The 19895-nt window shown below is 43.0% G+C and overlaps 1 protein-coding gene across 1 annotated transcript in view; it reads right to left on the bottom strand.

The window, feature by feature from the left end:
* The window catches only part of KDM5B (lysine demethylase 5B), a 111636-nt gene that overhangs the window by 31911 nt on the left and 59830 nt on the right, over positions 1-19895 (bottom strand). The window contains exons 21-24 of the mRNA XM_054979489.1: positions 16540-16678; positions 15959-16138; positions 14261-14419; positions 6922-7407 (exon numbers count right to left, since the gene is read on the bottom strand). Of these exons, the coding sequence (XP_054835464.1) occupies positions 6922-7407; positions 14261-14419; positions 15959-16138; positions 16540-16678 (964 nt within the window). The remainder of the gene's footprint in view (positions 1-6921; positions 7408-14260; positions 14420-15958; positions 16139-16539; positions 16679-19895) is intronic.

Raw genomic sequence — 19895 nt, 5'->3', positions numbered from 1 at the left:
GGATTTTTTGTAAATAAGAGGAAATCAAAGATATTATGTAAGAATATGTCCAAACAGAAACAACAAGAACTAATGGAAATAACGGATTGCGAAGTAACAAATAAGGTAAAATATCTGGGTATTGAACTGACTGCGAAAAATATAGACCTATTCAAGAATAATTATGAGAAATTGTGGACACAGAGCGAGATTTGATAAAATGGAATAGGTTAAATTTGTCATGGTTGGGAAGAATTGCAGCAGTAAAAATGAATGTATTGCCAAGAGTGATGTTCTTGCTACAAACAATTCCAATTATCCGAGACTCCAAACAATTTGAAAAATGGCAAAAGAAAATATCGGACTTGGTGTGGGCAGGCAAGAAACCTCGTGTGAAAATGAAAGTATTACAGGATGCTAAAGAGAGAGGTGGATTGCAACTGCCCAATCTAAGACTATATTATGAAGCAATATGTTTGGCATGGATAAAAGAATGGATGACACTGAAGAATCGCAAATTGCTGGCTTTGGAGGGACATAAAAAAATATTTGGATGGCATGCATACTTGTGGTATGACAAAGTAAAAGCAGACTCTATGTTTCTACATCATTATATTCGACTTCAATGTCCATGTCGATGACGCCACCTCGACTCAGGCTGTAGACTTGGTGTCAGCCATGGCAGCACTAGGACTCTCCCAATTTGTATCGACCCCTACACATAATGCAGGCCACATGCTGGATTTGATCTTCGGGATGGGGATGAATGTGGTTCTGGATGAGATAGATTCAGTACCATGGTCAGACCACTTGGTTCTGAAGGCTCAGTTGGATATGCCACCCCACCTGCAAGGGCGGCGAGCTGATTTATGCTTGCCCTTGGAGAATTATGGATCTGATTGGTTTTCCGAATGCTCTGTGGGAAACGATGCTCCATGGAGGTTTGTTGGATGAGCTGGTGGAGGACTGGCAGGTCCGGCTCTCCGAAGCCATCAACGAAATCGCATCCCATTGTCCTCTTTGCCTTGCCGGGTCCCTTGGTATATGGAGGAGCTTCGGCAGAAGAAGCGAGAGCTAAGACAGCTTGAGCGCTTGTGGTGGTGATCTTGGGATGAGGAGGCAAGAACATCTTATAAGTCATTTATGAGATCCTATGAGTTGGCAGTGAAGGCTGTGAAGAAAGAATTTTACACAGCTTCCATTGCGGCAGCTAGCTCATGCCCAGCAAAATCATTCAATGTGGTACAGTCACTGGTCTCCCTACTGGGGGAGGAAAGTCAAAAAGTTGAATTTGGACATTAGCTGTGATGCTTTTGCAAGCTATTTTACTAACAAAATCTGGTTTCTCCGCCATGGCCATGGTTGATACAGTATGTGAACTAGAGGTCCCTTGGTAGTCTTCGGGGCTGATTTTTGATCATTTCAGTCCACTTTCTGGGGAGGAGGTCAACAGGATCCTGCAGGCAGTAAGGCCTACCACATGCCTCCTGGACCCGTGCCCATCGTGGCTGGTGAAGGCCAGTGTCGATGGATTGCGGGATTCCATGGAGGCTATTATCAACTTGTCCTTGGGTTCCGGAGTTTTCCCCAGGGCATTAAAGGAGGCTGTGGTGAGGCCTCTTTTAAAGAAACCATCATTGGATCCCACTGACCCAGTCAGTTACTGTCCAGTTTCAAACCTCCCGTTTCTGGGTAAGGTGACTGAATGGGCGGCGGAGATGCAACTGCAGAGTTTCCTGAAGGTCCCCTTGGTCCTGGACCCCTTCCAGTTCGGTTTCCACCCTGGGCACAGGACAGAGACATTGCTAGTTGCCCTCACGGACAATCTTTGCAGACACCTGGATCAGGGTGGGTTGGTGCTGCTGATATTATTGGATCTCTCAGCAATGTTCAACACAGTCGATTACGATCTGTTGACCTACCACCTCGCCGATGTGGGGATACAGGGGACGGCACTGCAGTGGCTTGTCTCCTTTCTCCACGGTCGGGGACAGAGGGTAGCACTGGGGGAGAAGTTGTCATCCCGCCACCCGCTAGTATGCGGGAGACCGCAGGGGGCAATACTCTCTCCATTATTGTTTAACATCTATATGTTCCCCCTCGTCCAGTTGGTGCGAAGTTTCAGTCTTGGGTGTCACCAATATGCTGATGACACCCAGCTATATCTGTTGACGGACAGACAGCCTAGCTCTGCTCCGGATGCCCTGGGGCATACTTTTGAAGCCGTGACTGGATGGTTGAAGCAGAGTCAGCTGAAATCAAACCCCATGAAGATGGAGATCCTGTACTTGAGTCGCGGGAGTGTGGAGCCGAGTACAGCACACATAACTCCAGTATTGCACCAGCTGCATTGGCTGCCAGTAGAGTACCAAATCAGATTCAAGGTTTTGGTAATGACCTATAAAGCCCTATGCAGACTGGGACCCGCATATCTGCAGGACTGCCTCTCCCTATATGTGCCCCAGAGGATACTCCGATCTAGTGATAAACATCTATTAACGGTCCCTGGCCCCAGGGAGGCCCGCCTAGCCTCGACCAGAGCCAGGGCCTTTTCAGTCCTGGCTCCAACCTGGTAGAATGCTCTGTCTAATGAGACCAGGGCCTGGCAGGATTTATCTTTCCGCCTGGACAGTAAGACAGAGCTATTCCACCAGGCATATGGTCAGGGCCTCGTTGGGCCTCGCTGGCCCATTTGGAAACATCCGTATCAGGAATGTCCACCACCAGACTGTGTTTTTATTTACCTATTTGTTATTTGTTGAAGTAGTTCAATGACGGTTAGGGTAAAAACAGATGGATTTCTGTGCTGCTGTTGAAACTTTGGAATCTTGTAATTTTGTAATTATTTAAATATTTATACTGTATTTATTGTGGTTTTAAATCTTTGAAATGTAATGTTTTACTGAAATGTTTATGCAGTGTAATCCACCCTGAACTTGCTGGTGTGGGGAGGGCAGAATATAAGTTGAAGCAAATAAATAAAAACATTCCACCTCAGTGATTTTTAGTGGGTGGGTGGAGATAAATGAATGAAAACATTTACTTCAACTGTATGTTTAATACAATCCAGTTTGTATGCTAGAAATGGGACCACAAAGATGTAGATATTGGTTACAGGTCCTGTAACCAACACCACACGTAAGGTCAGATGCAACAGGCAAGAGCGACTCACAAATTCAATTAAAATCTCAAAGGGGGTCAAACAAGGTTATATTCTTGCACCCTCACCTTTTACTTTCTACATTAATAACTCGTTCAGATGCCTAGGTGATACAGACCCTCCCCAGTTAATGGATCATATGATCTCTGTTACTGTATGCAGATGACACTAATTCTATCAAGGACCCCAATAGGACTCAAAATAGCATTAAGGGCGTTTGCGTAACATTGTAGTAATGGCCATTTACAAATAAATTACCCAAAACTAAAATGGGTTTTGGTAGGAGACCTAAGATCCGGGCATGTAAATGGCCACAAGATAGAGCAGGTGGCCAGTTTTAAGTATTTGGGGATTATACTGCACCGCTTGGGCTTGAGGAAAGCCCATTGTGACTATGCAGCTGATGCTGGACAAAAAGCTGCCCATAATATAATCAAATTCATCCAGACTAAGGGTGGCCATTGTATTTCAGCTGCTCTGAAGCTATTTTGGGCCAAAACATTGGCTCAATTCTATACGGGACCATGAAAATCAAGCGTAACCCCCTTGGCTTTCAAGACATTTATCAATCAACATTGCTAAAGGCAGTTAGAACTAAACTGGCAATTTTGGGCTTTTCCACTTGTTCTGTTCTGGAAATGGGGTATGAGCAGGTGAAACAAGTTCTAAAGCAAACAGTGATAGATATCAAGCAGCAGATAGATCTAGAGAGGGTACCGACCTTTCTATGTTTGCAAAACTCCAGATATATAGCTTCTCCAGCTACTTATCTCTTTCAATTGGCAATCTCTATTCACAGGAAGGCATTTTCTCTTGCGAGATGCCAAGTATTACCCTTTGCAGTTTTAGATGGACAATATAAAAAGGTTCCCAAGATAGACAAGCTATGCCCTTGTGGTTCAGGGGAGATCAAAACTATAGAACACATTCTACTTCATTGTTCCTGGTATCAAGAGGTTTGTTCTAATTATGACTATTATGTATTTTTATAGTTCACTTATCTTTCTGATTCTGGATGATATATTTGTTTACTTGTAGCCTATTTGTCTCACTGAATATATTACAGAATATGTAATCTTGTTTGATTTGTAGTGTCTTGTAAACCACATGAAATAAAAATTATATGTAGGCCGGGAGTGTTGTTTGCACTATGATTAGTGACACCACACAGCACCAAATCTATTAAGAGGATTTAATTTCACAAATAATTCTTATAACTACTGATACTCATTTTGGAAAGATTCCCAATTAATCCTAAAACAAGTACTTGGCCAAACCTGATTAAGCTTACCATGACCAGCCCCCCTATATGGGGGGAGTTAGGTTGCCAGTCCCCCCAGTGGGAGCAGGAGAACCCCTGCTCCCAACCACCCCCTGGCACAACTGGCTGGCAAGGCGAAAAGGCACGGGAATGGGCCCAGGAGGCAAAATCCCTTCCAGGCAAGCCCATAGCAGGCATGCTCCCGGTGTAGCGCGATGACATCATTTCCAGGAGTGATGTCATTGCACTGCCAAGGAAATGCTCCTGTGCTTTGCTTGGGGCCAGTTTGGGGGCCCCAAACAAGTTAGCTCTACATGAAACGTGGGAAGCATTCCTGCTGCCAGTGCAATGATGTCACTACTGGAAGTGACATCATTTGAGTCGGTGCTGTAAACACCCATGACAATTTTCAAACAGGCGAGTACAGGGTCCTCCCTCCTGCCAGGAGTGTAAGGGGACTTGGCAACCCTAGAGGCGAGCTACAGTTTACTGGAGCCTGGCGGTCCAGAAGGTCTTGGCTACAGCCCAGGCTGTAATCCCCATTATCATGGGGGGAAACTGAGGATAAATTGTGGATCATTCCCGAGTATGCTCATAGAAACTTATTTCCTTTTATCTATGCATCTATCTACCAGATGTCTTGTGAGATTCGCTGAAGCCAATCTCAACCAACATTCTGAATTGCTCAGCCTAAGGACCTGCCCTAGAATAGAGACAGTGTGCTTATGCAGTTAGTCTCATTCACAGTTTGAAAATAGAGATTTGTTCTCTTCTATTTGACACAGTCTATCATATCAAGAACTACAAGCCCCAGAATTCGGTGTGCATAGACCAGAGGGAGGAAACCTTGTGGGAAGGGCAAAACAAAGCAACTGCTACTTCTTCTGGTAGGATTTAGAGGCCCCAAATAAACATAGGTGTCTAATTCACTCAAAGTAGGGTTCCCATTCCCCTACCCAGGGCGGGGGATCCCCCGATCCCATCCTTTCACCCTCGCACCCACTTACTTAGCTGGCGAGGGGCGCACTCCCTTGGGCACCCCTTCCCCAGGGGGTGCATTCCCCCGCTGTGAGAGTGGGCAGCGGCGGCGACAGGGGGCTACTCTTACTGCCACCACCCGCTCTCGCCGCCACTGCCTCTTTGCGCCCAACGAGAACAGGCCACAGCGGTGGCAGCGAGAGTGAGCCACAGCCGCCGCAAGAGCAGCCCGTGCTGGTGAGGAAAGGACGCCCTTTGACCCAGGGGCGCCCTTTGACCCCTGCATGATGACGTAACTCCTGGAAGTGATGTCATCACGCCAGTCAGAGCGTGCATGCACACAAAGAAAGAAGCCAGGGCTAAGTGGCTCGCAATCCCCCGCTGGGAGAGTCCAGGGACCTTGGTATCTCCCAACGAGGGACTCCAGGTCCCTGGCTACCCTAACTAAAAGTCATTCATTCACATACACCATACTGCCATGTCTGGTGGTGGCTATAAATATAAATCAGGCAGCCAGAAATGCAATGCAGAAAAAGTGGCGAAAAGAAAAAAAAAGTTAAAAGGATACCAATTTATCTTCCAGTTTTTCAAGTCAGACAAGGCCTTTCTGTTGTCAGGCAAAATACACTAACTAGAGAAGCAGATAGGGATCCCATTCCCCAGTAGGGGCAGGGGATCCCCCGCTCCCAGCCTCCCCCTCCCCCCGCCACCACTTACCTGGCCAGTGAGGGGAAAAGGGTGCGAGGAATGGGCCTGGAAGCTTTGGACTTCCTTGTTGTGCCGAGAATTACGTCATTCTCAGCGTGGCAAGGAAGTGCGCACCTCCTGCTTGCCCCCCCATGACCCCCATGATTAATCCTGTTTTAATTACTCCAAAGCTACAAAACAGTTAGCAAACTTGTAGGACTCTCAGGCTGTGTATTACTATTTAACAAAAGTAGCAAAGGCTATTTTTCAGAAATATAGAATATGTAACAGTAATTTCAAAATTAAAATTAAGTTTTTTCATGGCTCATAAGACTATATGTATAGGACAGTGTTGACATGGAAGAAGTGGGGGCTGAGTTGCAAGTCTGTACCGGAACAAAAAATAATGCTTGGGCCCAGACCATTACTTGAAGTTGCCTTTGGCTCAGCTGCTCTCCAGGACAACTGAGAGCCTATGGAAGTCCAGGCAGCTAACTTTGGCAAAAGTAGCACAATCAAGAAAAGACAGCAGGCAGGGCAATTAGAGGTACAAGAGACAATTATAGAAGGTAGCTATTACAATTAAGACTCGGGCATAAATTGGATGAAATCCATGACAGATTTCAAGGTAGTTTGGACTGAGAGAAAAATAATCATGTCCAAATGTAATGGCGGACCCTTGCCTAGTAACTTCATATGAACCTAGCCCTGAAAATTATTCAGTAAAATATATTATTTAGCACAGTAATGTTATCCCAGAATTTAAATGAGTGTATACATTGTCAAATGCAAGTGAAGATACTGAAATGCTGATGAGCCCACATGACTCCATATCAGGAAGTAACTGAAGTCTTACCTTACTTGTCTCTTGCAATTGGCCTGCCATGGTTTGCCATCTGTTATACAGTATTCCTGAGTCTGCTTTGTCTTGTGTAAGTTTTATATTCCCTGAGGATAGCATTTGTTGTGCTCTGTGTTGCCAGTTCACGGTTCTCTCTATCATATAGCGTAAAGCGTCTCCCTCAGGTAGTCTCACACGAATACGTTGCAAAGAGGCCAGTAAAGGCAGAATCTTTTCTAAAGGAGGTTTTTCTGATCTATGGCAGTGAGGACAGAGCCACACCTCAGGTTCCTGCAAAGTGCTGGGCACTGAAACACAGCTGGTATGGAAGATCCCTCTGCAAAGTTCACACTGGATCATAGGTGCTGCTGGCTCTCTCTGGCATAGGCAAACTTTGATCTCTACATCCTGAGCATTAGAGAAGATTTTTTCTTCATTTGTTGCTCTCAGAGAGTGCAATGCTTCCATCTCCTTTAAACGAGCTTCACCTAGAGTGGCCATCTGAAAATAAGGTACAAAATGGATATTCAGATTATTTCGTTTATCAGAAGGGCTGAAGCTTCTTGAATACAGATGTCATTTTTTTAAAAAAAAAATTATCCCGTGAGGTGGGTGGGGCTGAGAGAACTCCTAGAAGCTGTGACTGACCCAAGGTCACCCAGCTGGCTTCATGTGGAAGAGTGGGGAATCAAACCCAGCTCTCCAGATTAGAGTCTAGTACTCCTAACCACTACACCAAACTGGCTCTCACCATATGATAGAACATTAATGAAAAAAAAACAGCAAAATGAATTTTAAAACTGAAAGCTCTGGTTTCTCGTGGGTTCAATGAACGTCTGCATTTACTACTGCTCACTGGGACAGCCCAGGCAAGCCAGATCTCAGAAGCAGACATTGGCAAGTGACCTCTGAATGTTTTAATTTTTTAAAATTTTGTTTATACCCCACCTTTCTCCCCAATGGAGACCCATAGCAGTTTACATAATTGTCCCCGCCTCCATTTTTTCCTCACAACAACCCTGTGAGGTTGGTTAGGCTGAGTGTGTGACTAGCCCAAGGTCACCCAGAAAGCTTCCCTAGCAGAGTAAGGCATTGAACCTGGCTCGTACTAGTCATCACACTACCCACTACACTACACTGGCTCATCTGTCTATTGCCTTGGACACCCTAAGGGGTCTCTATAAGTCAGCTGCGACTTGACAGCAAAAGAGAAGAAATAAAAACTGTGTTCCCCTATTATTTTAATCTGTGAAGCTCAGCTGCTGTGGGGACTTTCTGGCAATGCTACTACAGAGTTTGGCTATATCCCACCTTATAAAATGTATGTGCATCTGTGAGACTAGTCTGTATCGTTTACGAACTATGATTCTAATATATGCATTCCACAATATATTTTGCTAAAATGGACCTGTGATGAAACTAACACTGACTTACCAGTATGTACTAGCTTTTGGCTCCCAGGATATCAACATATTAGCTATTTTTCTCACATGCTCATCTATTACTGTCTCATCAAAATTTGTTTTTAAATTACCAGTGCTGCTTTCTCCACATCCACCACCCCTCTGCATACCCCACCCTATCCAATCATGCCCGCTATTGTCATTCTGCATCTGAAATCACTCACCAAGGTATAAGGACAGATGGACTCACATTCTAGCTGCATCTGAAGAGGTGAGCTGTGACTCATGAAAGCTCATACCCTACCACCAATTTTGTTAGTCTTATAGATGCTACTGAACTCTTGCTCCTTTTTACTCTTAAATGTGTTTTTAATTATACGTGTTCATTATTTTTTAAACTCCTCTATATTTATATTTTTTTCAGATCCCCCGATGACACATAGGCAAAACTCTCAGAGGTTATCAAGTTCAATAAATATTTTTTCCACTTCAACAATCATCATTTTGCCTTTCCTTTTTCTTGTTACTGCGGCAGCCCTCTCATTTGGACTACAATTATTGTTACACATTTGTTTAACAGTTTTATTAACATGCCTAAATTAACCTCTTAAGATATAACTGTGTTAGAAGCCCCTTTTACTGAGTATGAAGTAGCTGCATTAGTTAAGAATCTTAAAAATAATAAAGCACCAGGATCTGATGGATTTATACTACAGTTTTATAAGCAATTTACTGATTCAATTAAAATTCCATTTACTATCCTATTAAGTGATACTAATAAACCTCAACAAATTCCCATATCATGGAAAGAGGTCAAGATAACTTCAGTATTGAAACCAGGAAAATGTCCTTTGGATGTGAACTCCTATCAATCTATATCTCTTTCTTAGTGGAGACGGCAAAACTTACAGCTTTGATCAGAGACAAAACATTGTCTATCTTTTTGGCTAACTGGAAACCTTTTATTGACTTTCTGCACGAAATGAGGAATAGTGACTTGATGATTTGTGGTTTTGATAATTAAGAAGATAATAGGGGAATATAAAACAAGTAGAAGGGAAGCAGTAGTGAAAAAGAAAATTTTGGAGAGGCTGTAATTTTGTTTTTAAAAAAAGATGTGTTGTAGAGAAGAATGGAAATGAAAAACAGGGTTTCTCACCTGTAACTCACACACATTCCCTCCCACCTACCCCGCTGTGAGTGCTTGGTTGACTAAGTTGGTTCTCCGGCGGCTCAAGTGAACTGAGGGAATGCCGGGGACGTTCGGATATATATACATTCAAAATTGGCGGGAACACCAGCGCGCATGCGTGGTGGATCCGAACGTCCCCTTCACATCTCTAAAAGCTAGAAAAATCTTTTCCGCGGCTGGCCTGCGCCTGCGCAGTCCCAATGTGTTTCTGCACAGAAGAGACTCGACGATCAACAGTTACAGGTGAGAAACCCTGTTTATCGTCGTCGTCCTTCTGTGCAGCCCCACATTGGGAGAATAACTAGCATCTCACCAATGGGGGCGGGTGTGAGTGTCTACTTGAACAAAGAATGCAGGACAGCCGTGCCAACAGCTGATTCACACCGTGCATTCACGTCCACAGAATAATGTTTGATGAAATTGTCTGCAGTGGACCACGTTGCGGCTTGACAGACGTCCCGGAGCTGCACTCCTTGCAGGAAGGCAGCAGAAGCAGCTTGCGCTCGAGTAGAATGAGCGGTAACCAACAAGGGGCACTGGACTCCAGCTTGCTGATAACAAAGTTTAATCGTAGACACAATCCAACGAGAGATGGATTGGGCAGAAGCAGGCGAGCCCGTGTGAGGGCCAGAGTAACACAAAAACAGAGCAGGAGATTTCCTAAAACATTTGGTGCGATGTAAATAAAACAATAAAGCACGTTTCACATCCAAGGTGTGTAGCGCCCGTTCCCCTGGGGACAAGGGTGTCGGAAAAAAGGGAGGACCACCTTTTGCTGCAAGTGAAATTTGGAGACCACCTTGGGCAGAAATTCCATGCTAGTGTGGAGCATGACCGTACCGGGGAAAAACTGCAGGAAAATCTCAGAGCAGACAACTCCCCAACCCGCCTAGATGACGTGACTGCCACCAGAAAGGCTACCTTCTGTGTGAGTAAAGGCAAGGGACAGGTGGACAGGGGCTCAAAGGGCCGGAGCATCAGTTGGGAGAGTACCAGGGACAGACTCCACTGAGGAATCGGCGGGGCCCTAGGAGGGAAGGTCTTGAACAGGCCCTTCAGGAACTGCTTGGAAAGCCAGTGTGCAAAAATGGTCTTTCCATCAATCTGCTCATGGAAAGCAGAGATCGCAGCCATGTGTACTTTAATGCTCAAAAAGGCAAGACCCTGTGAGCACAAGTCCAGGAGGTAGTCCAGAATGATAGGTAAGGGACAATCAAAGGGAGAAGCCCCCCTGGGGGCCAACCACCTGGAAAAACGTGACCTCTGGTAGGATAGTCTGGTTGATTGCTTCCGGGCATTCAGAATAACCTTAAGAACCTCTGAGGAGAGGCCTACTCTGGAGCGCACAGGAGCCAGGCAGCCAGGCTCAGAACTGCCACATTGTGGTGCCTGACCCCGTCCCTGATCAATAGGTCTGGGGCAGGTGGCAGCGCTAAGCATCGTCCCTGAGAAAGGGAGAGTAAGAGAGGGAACCAATCCCGGCGAGGCCAATGAGGGGCAATCAGGACACAGTGGGTGTTCTCTTCAGATCCGATCCCGAAGCCGACTTCTTCAGATCCGGCTTTGACAACGCCTTTTCTCTCGGCGATTTTGGGGACATCGCCACCTGTGAACCCGCTTTTGAGACTGCTACACTCACCGGTCGAGATGTCGACACCGACTTAGCAGATACCACAGAGCCCGCTCGTGAATGCCGTTCGGCCGAGGAGCTAAGGGCAGCCTTTGGGGAGGACAAGGGAGTTTTCCCCACCACCGAAGGGGGTCTGGAAGTCTCCTCTCCATCCAACACTTTCTGCCACAGCGAAGTTTTCAAACGCGCAGACCTCTCCTGTCTGGCCTTATGGGTGAACTTCTGGCAGATTTTACACGCTGGGACATTATGACCCTCCCCAAGGCAAAAAAGGCACAGATCTTGCCCATCTGTTTGGGCCATCTTCATCTGGCACTGAGCACAGTGCTTGAATAAGGCCTTAGAGGCCATTTAGGGGTTCAGGCAATACACGTCGTCAAATAACAGTCCGAATCAATACACACTGAGTCCAAAATCCGTCCAAATCAGTCAGAAGAAGAGTAAGCCAAGTCCGAAATCCAAGTCAATACCGAAATAACCAATCACGAAATAATCAATCACTATTAAGCACGGAGCTGCGAAGCAGACGTTCCCTTCTAGCGGCGGCAAGAAGAGAACTGAGGGAAGGGGCCGTTGGTCGCTGTTGGGGCACGTGACCGTTTGGGCGGGAAACGGTCGCTGAGGCGCACGCTCAACGGCCCCTTCAGAGCTGAGGAAAGCGATAAAAAATCTTCCGGCGGCTGGCCTGCACCTGCGCAGTCCCCATGTGTGGAGGCACAGAAGAACGAAGATGAATGGTAAATATCTCTTGCCATTTTTCTACCTCTTTTGCTTAAATTGTTATGAGAAGTTTTAAAAAAAGATAGCTTAATTTTAATTTTAATTTTAGCCATTTTAATAGCATTGATTCTTCCCGTAATTGTCAAATGTATCTGGGACCATTTCTTAGTATCTTTTCTTATTTGTCTAATCACTAGGTGAAAATTTAGTTGCTGGAGTTTATTTAAATTCTTTGAGATATTTACACCTAGATATTTGAAAGATTTATAAAATATTGGAATACCCAAATTATTTTAGATTTCATATTGTATTTTAGATTTGACATTTATATATAATGCTACAGATTTTTTTATAATTGATGCATAATCCTGCTATTATTCCATATTCATGAATCTCTTCAATTCTGGTATAGCTTTTTTTGGGTTTACTGTTAATATTGCCACATCATTGGCAAATATATTGATTGTGTGTATTTGACCATTTACTTCTAGCCCTCTAATATGCTTATTGGGTTTTATGGCTATTGCCAAAGGTTCTAGTGAGAAGACAAAAACCAATGGTGATAAAGGTCACCCATTTAGTTCCTCTAGCCAGAGGAAAGCTTTCTGAATCAAATCCGTTTACTTGCACTCTAGCTTTTGATTTTTGACAAATTGACTGTATTGTGTTCATAAAATATTGCCCTATGTTTAATTTTCTTAAAAATCCAGATATAAAATCCCATTCCAAATGATTGAATACTTTCTGTGCGTCTAGAGATACGATGATATAAATGGCATTTAATATTCTGTGTACTGAATCTATTTGCCTTTGAGGTACAAATCCCAACTGGTCTAAAGAGACAATCTTTTATTATGGAGCTGATTTGGGATACAAGAACTGCGGTGAATAATTTTGCATCTTGGTTTAATGATGTTATTCCACGGTAGGATTCTAGTTGATCTATTTGCTTGCCAGGTTTCAAAATCACTGTAATTCTTGCATCTTCCAATGAGCATGGTGCTTGTTTGTCTTTTATTACCTGGTTAAGTAGTTTTGTCGTATGAGATAGTAGCAAATTTTTTAATTGTTTGTAAAATTCTGGACCATATCCATCTATGCCTGGGGATTTTCCACATCCTTGTCTCAATCCTTATGAAATCTGGCCTACAAGCTGTTTTCTGTTAATGGCACTGGATGGTGTCCCATATGTGTATTTATCTTTTTAGAAAATCTGTACTTCATATTTCATGTAGACCTCAAACACAGATCAGTTATAGCCTAATCAGTTGACGTCAAACACAGATCATCACCTTTCCTCTGCCCTCTCCCCAAATTTTACCTTACATAAATTATGGTTAAAAAGCTACAACGCTATTGGGGTATGTTGCTCCCCTCCTCAGAATGAAAGGGGAAAATGAATAGGAAAATAAAAGCACTATACATTCAGGATTATGTGTTTATATTGAGCCAAAATTCTCTTGTGTTTTGGAGTTTTCATAATAATGTGTCATTTTCGGAATGTCTTCCCCATGAGAACTTCACTGAAGTCAAATTATATCCCAAATGGAAAACCTAATTTACCTTTATATTCTTTATACAGCAATTATCCCTTTCAAACAATGAAAGAATCAATGTTTTTTACTTACAAGGTTGTGATAAAAAATCCTATTTGTCCAAAAGAATCATTTCAACCCCCTCCGAGCTTTCCATCAGACTGGTTGCTCTCTCCACCTCCCACCCCATGAATGTTAATAGGGCAGGACATATTTTGGGAACCACCATGAAATTTTATCATTGTATGAACTGTTTTATATATGTTTTATTGTGTTTTAAACCTGGTTGTTACTCCACTATGAGAACTGCCATGGGGAGAGCGGACAAAAAATCCAATAAATGAAATGAAATATATCAGACACTATGACAGCTAGCTACTGAAGGCATGCAATTATTTGTACACTTTCACTAACTGAATTGGCCACCAAGGTCTAAACTGCTGTAAATATTCAATACCCTTAAATACTATCCTCAAATGACACTGCCCATCAAGCACAATGCTATACAATTAGAGCTTATGTATAGCTAAATAGCATCTTCCAGGCTATTTGCTGCTGGCAAGCTTCTTGCATAATAGGTGGGGTCAGTTGGCAATGTTTAGAATGCAGAAAACTATTGACTCTAACAGTGTCCATGTTGGATTCATATTCCTTTACAAGATTTTTTTATGTTAACATGAGCTCATTTGCTGTATATCATGCCCTAATAACTGATTTACACCAGTAGGTTTTTATGATAGAAAAAAATTACTGATCACCTCCATGTCTTGATTATGCAAGCAAGAAAAGCATTATGAAAAAAATAGCCAAGCCTAAATAAAGTTTCACCCAATGAACCTTTTATTTCCAAAACCACATCTAAATGTATACATACCGCAACAGCAGTCTCCCTACTCTCAGATAAAGCTCTTTCTAGGTCATTTAAACTCTCCAGTTTTGTGTTCTTCTTTTTCCCATTTGGGACAGGATCTTTTAATTTCTTCGGTTTTCTTTTAAATCCCAGTGTTCCAGTATCACATCTGGGACACAGCACCTAACAAAAAGATTAAAAATAAATAATTCTAGTGTAAAGTATAAATCCGATTCATTTCCTCTTTTTAAAGTGCTATCTAAAGGACTGTGCAGCAAAAACAACAGATGTGTACATCTAATTCGTTTAATATTTTGCCTACAGAAGATAATAAATGGATCCTACAGTCTGCAAGTGATCATAGTCATCTGCTCCTTCCCCAAGCAGCCTCCTGAGGCTTCCAAAAGCTAATGTTTAGAGTCATGGGACTCTGTAGACAAAATGCCATTGGGCATGAGGTTTGCTGTGAAGTGGGGGAACTGGGCAACATTACGTCCAATAAGTTTTTACACTGACAGATCTTCTTGAATCAGTGGGAAGTCTGCTGGCTAAAGAACAAGGAGGGATGATGCTGCCCATTCCCCTTCCTCACAGGAATCCCCTGCCTACCACATCACATTTTTCCCTACAAGGCTCTCATGACTCCAAGCATCAGTTTTTGGGACATTTCAGAAGACAGCTGGAAGAAGGGGTAGATGGAAAAAATCCATGTTTGCAAGGGCATCATAGGATCCAACCCAATAAACACCAATAACCCTCCCAAACCAAACCAAACAATCAGATTAAGATGATCTGAAAATTCATTGGAGCTTCCCCCTTGTTTGCTCCATAACAGAGATATCTAAACACTACTCAAGAGGGAACTATTCCGAGAAACAGCCTAGAAATAGCACATCACAATTTGACAATCTTTAGGGTTATCATTTTCAACACCATTCTTTCTCTATGCAGAGGAGTTTAAGTACAAACTGTACATTATAATTAGGTACATAATACAATATCCTGATAGCTCTTTACAAACCTTTCTTATATGGGTTCAGATTGGAAGTCACACTAATGGGTTCAGATTGCAAGTCACACTAATGGCATTACTTCCACCTAAACTGTGTAAAAGGGTATTTTTACCGCCTATCCCAATGGCATTTTATCCTATAGTTCAATACTACTATATAATGTAAATGAACATCCATATTCTACGTTACTTGTTAATTATATTGTAGAGATTCATATTTTCTATACTTTTTCTTTAAAACTGTAGGTTTCTTTTGTTTCTGGACTTCTCTGAGGTTTGGGATTTGTGTCTCCTCCTTTTAGGCTTCTTTTAAGTGTGGTGTGGCGGGCTTCTTGTGTTTATATTCCCCAACCCACCCTCCAATTCCAGCTTGTGTACGTGTGTGGTTGGCTCCATCTCCTGTGCCAACCATTCTTCGGCTGGTTATGCCTCCTGAAAATGGGATTTTGTGGTGTCGCTCAACACCCCTCTCAAAATTCCAAGTGTACCTGCAAGCTCAGAAAGATTGGGGACCCCTGGTTTAAAGTACAGTAGCTTGCAGTTACATATTTTGATATATTTGTAATTTTTTCTTCATAAAATGAAAGCCATTCTTCTTTTAAAATTTCATAAATACAAACAGTCCTAATTGTTATTCTAGATATATTTTATATCCTCTTATACATACTCGTACATCCCAAGCAAATGACTATGTACTTTAGATTGCTTACCTCCAGAAGAGAATAAGATGAGTTCTCAGTCAAAAAGGTATTTGCCGCACACTCTTTCCAGGCTTGAACTTCAGCAACTAAGGACTCTAGCCTTGGCAGATATTCCAGATGTACTGGAATAGAACGACTTCTTGACACAAGTTCCACAAGTGTATCTAACACAGGCACACGCCCACCAGCCTAACAATACAGATATTAAAAATGTATACATTAATAATGACAAAAAGACATGAAATCAAAAATATACCACAGATGAAACAAACATTGTACGCTGTAAAGAGAGATGAGTTTCTGGCTATTTACAGTCGTATTACAAAAATAATCTGGTCTATATGCAATATTTTTAAAAATTATTATACATTTTTAATTGGCGCAAAAGAGCTTCAATATAAAACTGCTAACAATAAGTTAAATGTAACTAGGTGCTTCCACACCGCATGTCTCCTAAGGAGATGCCTGTTATGTAATTGTAACTTAATTTTGTCCACAATCCATTTCATGAGGTCCCAAATGGAACAAGTGAAATCATACTGATAAACAAACTAGGAGCACATCCAACAATTGGTAGTCATTTTTCCTACCTGGAGGCCCTCCACTTCCTGTAGCCAATCTTTGGCCTTTTTTACAGCCTCTTTCAGAGCGATACCATTTGGAAGATAAGCAGGAATTTCCTCTATCTCCTTCACTGCTGCTTCAAGACTGCTTAATGACTGCCGTGGCCTTAAAATAAATAAAACATACAGCCAAAAATGTGGCATCATATTGTTATACGGAAATTAATGTGAAATTGCTATCTGCCCAACAAGTGTAGTAGTTTAGAATAAAATACAACAATATGGTGATCATTAGACTAAATTATGAAATAGAAATACTAGCATTCCTGTGTGCATGTGTGCACACACACATTCAGTTTCCAGCATTTATTGCAAATATTCTTCTAGAAGCAATCATCTCTTTAAACGATTCTGTACTATAACTAAGGCCTAACTTCTAACTGAGATGATAAACCTGAGCCTCTTCAGATTATAGGCAGGGGCTCAAATGACTGTATGCTCTTTCAGTGAAAGAGCAAAACAACAACTGTAGCCTAGTCTTCTCTTGGATATACCAGTTTTTTTTTATACATGAGGAATAATTTTCGTTAGAGAGGATCCGGTTATGTGAACTACCACCACCACCAGTCTGAAATAGTTTAGCATTTTATTCCCTCAGTGAGAACTAGGACTTGTAGGACTCTAGCCTCTCAAATTCAAATTTTTAAAAAGCTGACCAGTAGAAAACTTTGGATTAAGACAAACACCAACAGTTAATTCTCTAAGCTGCTGGCAGACATCCACAGAATCAAGCAGATGTTACAGTGCTATGACCCAAACTCGGCCATAGGGTAGCAGTAGCTAGTTTAACTAGGCTTGCCAGTTTCCTAGTGGGGAGGGGGAATTCCCTGACCCCAGCCTCTACCCCCCTGCCACCTCTTGCCTGACCAGCAGAGGTGGAAAAGATGGGACAATGCAGTGGTAGGGGTGAAGCACATCCTGTATCGTGCTGGGAGTGACATCATTCCTGTCACGATGTAGAAGTAAACCGTCATGCTGGGGGTTATTGGCCTCCAATTTTTGTGGTAGATTTTTACTCAATTGGCCCCTGGCACAACCTATTACGTCCATGTCATGCCAGGAGTAATGTCATGAAGTGCCCCCAGCAAGACTCACCCCCATAACCCCCCATCCCCTGCTTTCTCCCCCAAGGAACCTAGCAACCCTAGGCTGACCAACTTCCTCAATATGACAAATTAGCTGCCAATTGGTAGAGGGGGGACAACATTCCAAGATTTCTAGTCATTCCATTATCCCAAAGCTGCCTCTTCTCTGTTGAGCCCATCCAGAACATAATGCCTGATGAAGGTGTCAGCCAAAGTCCATGTTGCCGCTCTGCATATATGCTGCAAAGGTACCCCTCTAAGAAGCGCTGCTGAAGATGCTTGCAACCTGGTGGAATGACCATGGACTTCCAAAGGACAAGATAGTTTAGCCTGCTTGTAGCACAGTTTAATGGCTTTGACTACCCACTTAGCAATTGTTTGTAAGGTAGCCTTTTCCCCTTTATTTGGACCTGTGTAACAAATGAATAACTGGACATCTAATCTAAAGGAGACTGTACAGTCCAAATAAAAGAGAATCACCCTTCATACATCTAGTGTGTGAAGTGTACTTTCAGCCTCAGACACTGGGGATGGAAAAAACACTGGGAGTATGATCTCCTGTGAGGTGTGAAACTTGGAAACCACCTTCAGAAGAACTTCCATACTAGGTCTAAGGCCTTCCTTTTCTGTGTGGATTTTAAAGAAAGGTGGGGCCATGCGTAATGCTGCCAATTTGCTTACTCTTCTAGCAGAGGTAATTGCAACTAGAAGTGCCACCTTCATAGATAAAACACTCCGGTGATATGTAGCTAAAAGGGTCCCATTAACAGCTTTGCTAATACTAGCTAAAATAACCATTAAGGCACAATCTGGGATACAAGTGGAAACTTATTATGTAATCCTCCGAAAAAGGGTTAGCAGTGTAATGGGAAAAAACTGTCTTCTTGACTATAGCGGGGTGGGACGCTGAGATGGCAGCTAAATGCACTTTAATAGACGAGATGAATAGACTGTCTTGTTTGAGCTTCAATACGTATTCTAATATCTGAGCTAACGAGCAATCATAAGGGCCCCAAACCCTTATTCCTGGCCCAATCAACAAACTTGTACCATTTGATGGCATAGGACTTTCTGGTGTTAGGTTTCCTAGCGTTAAGGATAACTTCAACTACCCCTTCTGGGAGTTTCCCTACTGTACAATCAACCAGGCTGTCAGTTTGAGTCTGAGTATGTTATGATATGGATTCCCCTGTAAGGGAGTAGTTGTTGAAAGTTTGTTGAAAGTGAGTGGGCAGTTGTTGAAATTTGCCTCTGGCCAGCTGTAAAAGCTGGTGGAACCATGGCCAGCAAGGACAGAACAGAATCACTACAATGGTGTTCATTCCTTTAGCCTGTATCCTGCTGACCATTTGGTCGATTAGAGGGATGGGAGCAAAAGCGTAAAATAGGTACCCTGATCACTTTACTTGAACACATCTCCTAAGGACTCTGGAGCAGAATAAGAGAGTCTTTCAGTTCTTCCTTGTGGCAAAAAAGGTCTATATCCAGGAATCCCCACTGCTGGAACAGTGGTATTATGCACGATTCTTTCAGCGACCACTCATGAGTGGAGGAGCTTAATATGTTCAGTCTGTTTGCAATGAAGTTGTTCACTCCTGGGACGTGGATGGCCAGAAGTGATGCGCCCTGTCTGTTGGCCCATTCCCAAATGAGTATGGCCTCCATACAGAGAGTTTTGGAGATTGTGCCTCCTTGCTTATGTAGAACATAGCAGTGCAGTTGCCCGTGAGTATTTGAACAGTTTTGCGCCTCACCATATCTGAAAAGGAGATAAGTGATTAACGTATCTCCCTCTACTCCAAAACTGATATGCAACCTCTGTTCACTTTCCAACCATGTGCCATGAGTAGAAAGGCGTCCACAGTGAGCACACTGACCAAGTGTTGAAGCATCTGCGGTGAGCAGGACCTCAATCATAGGTGTACCAAAATGAACTCCCTATAACAAGTGTGAATCTATTGATCTATTACATCAGTGCTTAGTTCTCATAGCCCTTTCTTACATACTCAGGGTAATGCTGATCAACACTTTGGAGTCAGGAAGCAATTTTCTCCAGGCCAGTTTGGCCAGGGATCCTGGAGGGTTTTTTGTCATTTTCTGGGCATAGAGTAGGGGTCACTGGGTGCATACGGGGGTGGGTGGGATAGTTGTGAATTTCCTGCATTGTGCAGGGTGTTGGACTAGCTGATCCGGGAGGTCCCTTCCAACTCTATGATTCTATGATCACCATAGTAAAAT

The sequence above is a fragment of the Eublepharis macularius genome, chromosome 5 (genome assembly GCF_028583425.1).
Source record: "Eublepharis macularius isolate TG4126 chromosome 5, MPM_Emac_v1.0, whole genome shotgun sequence".
NCBI lineage: Eukaryota > Metazoa > Chordata > Lepidosauria > Squamata > Eublepharidae > Eublepharis > Eublepharis macularius.
The sequence above is the reverse complement of the archived record's forward strand: the minus strand, read 5'-3'. Positions and strand labels throughout refer to the sequence as shown.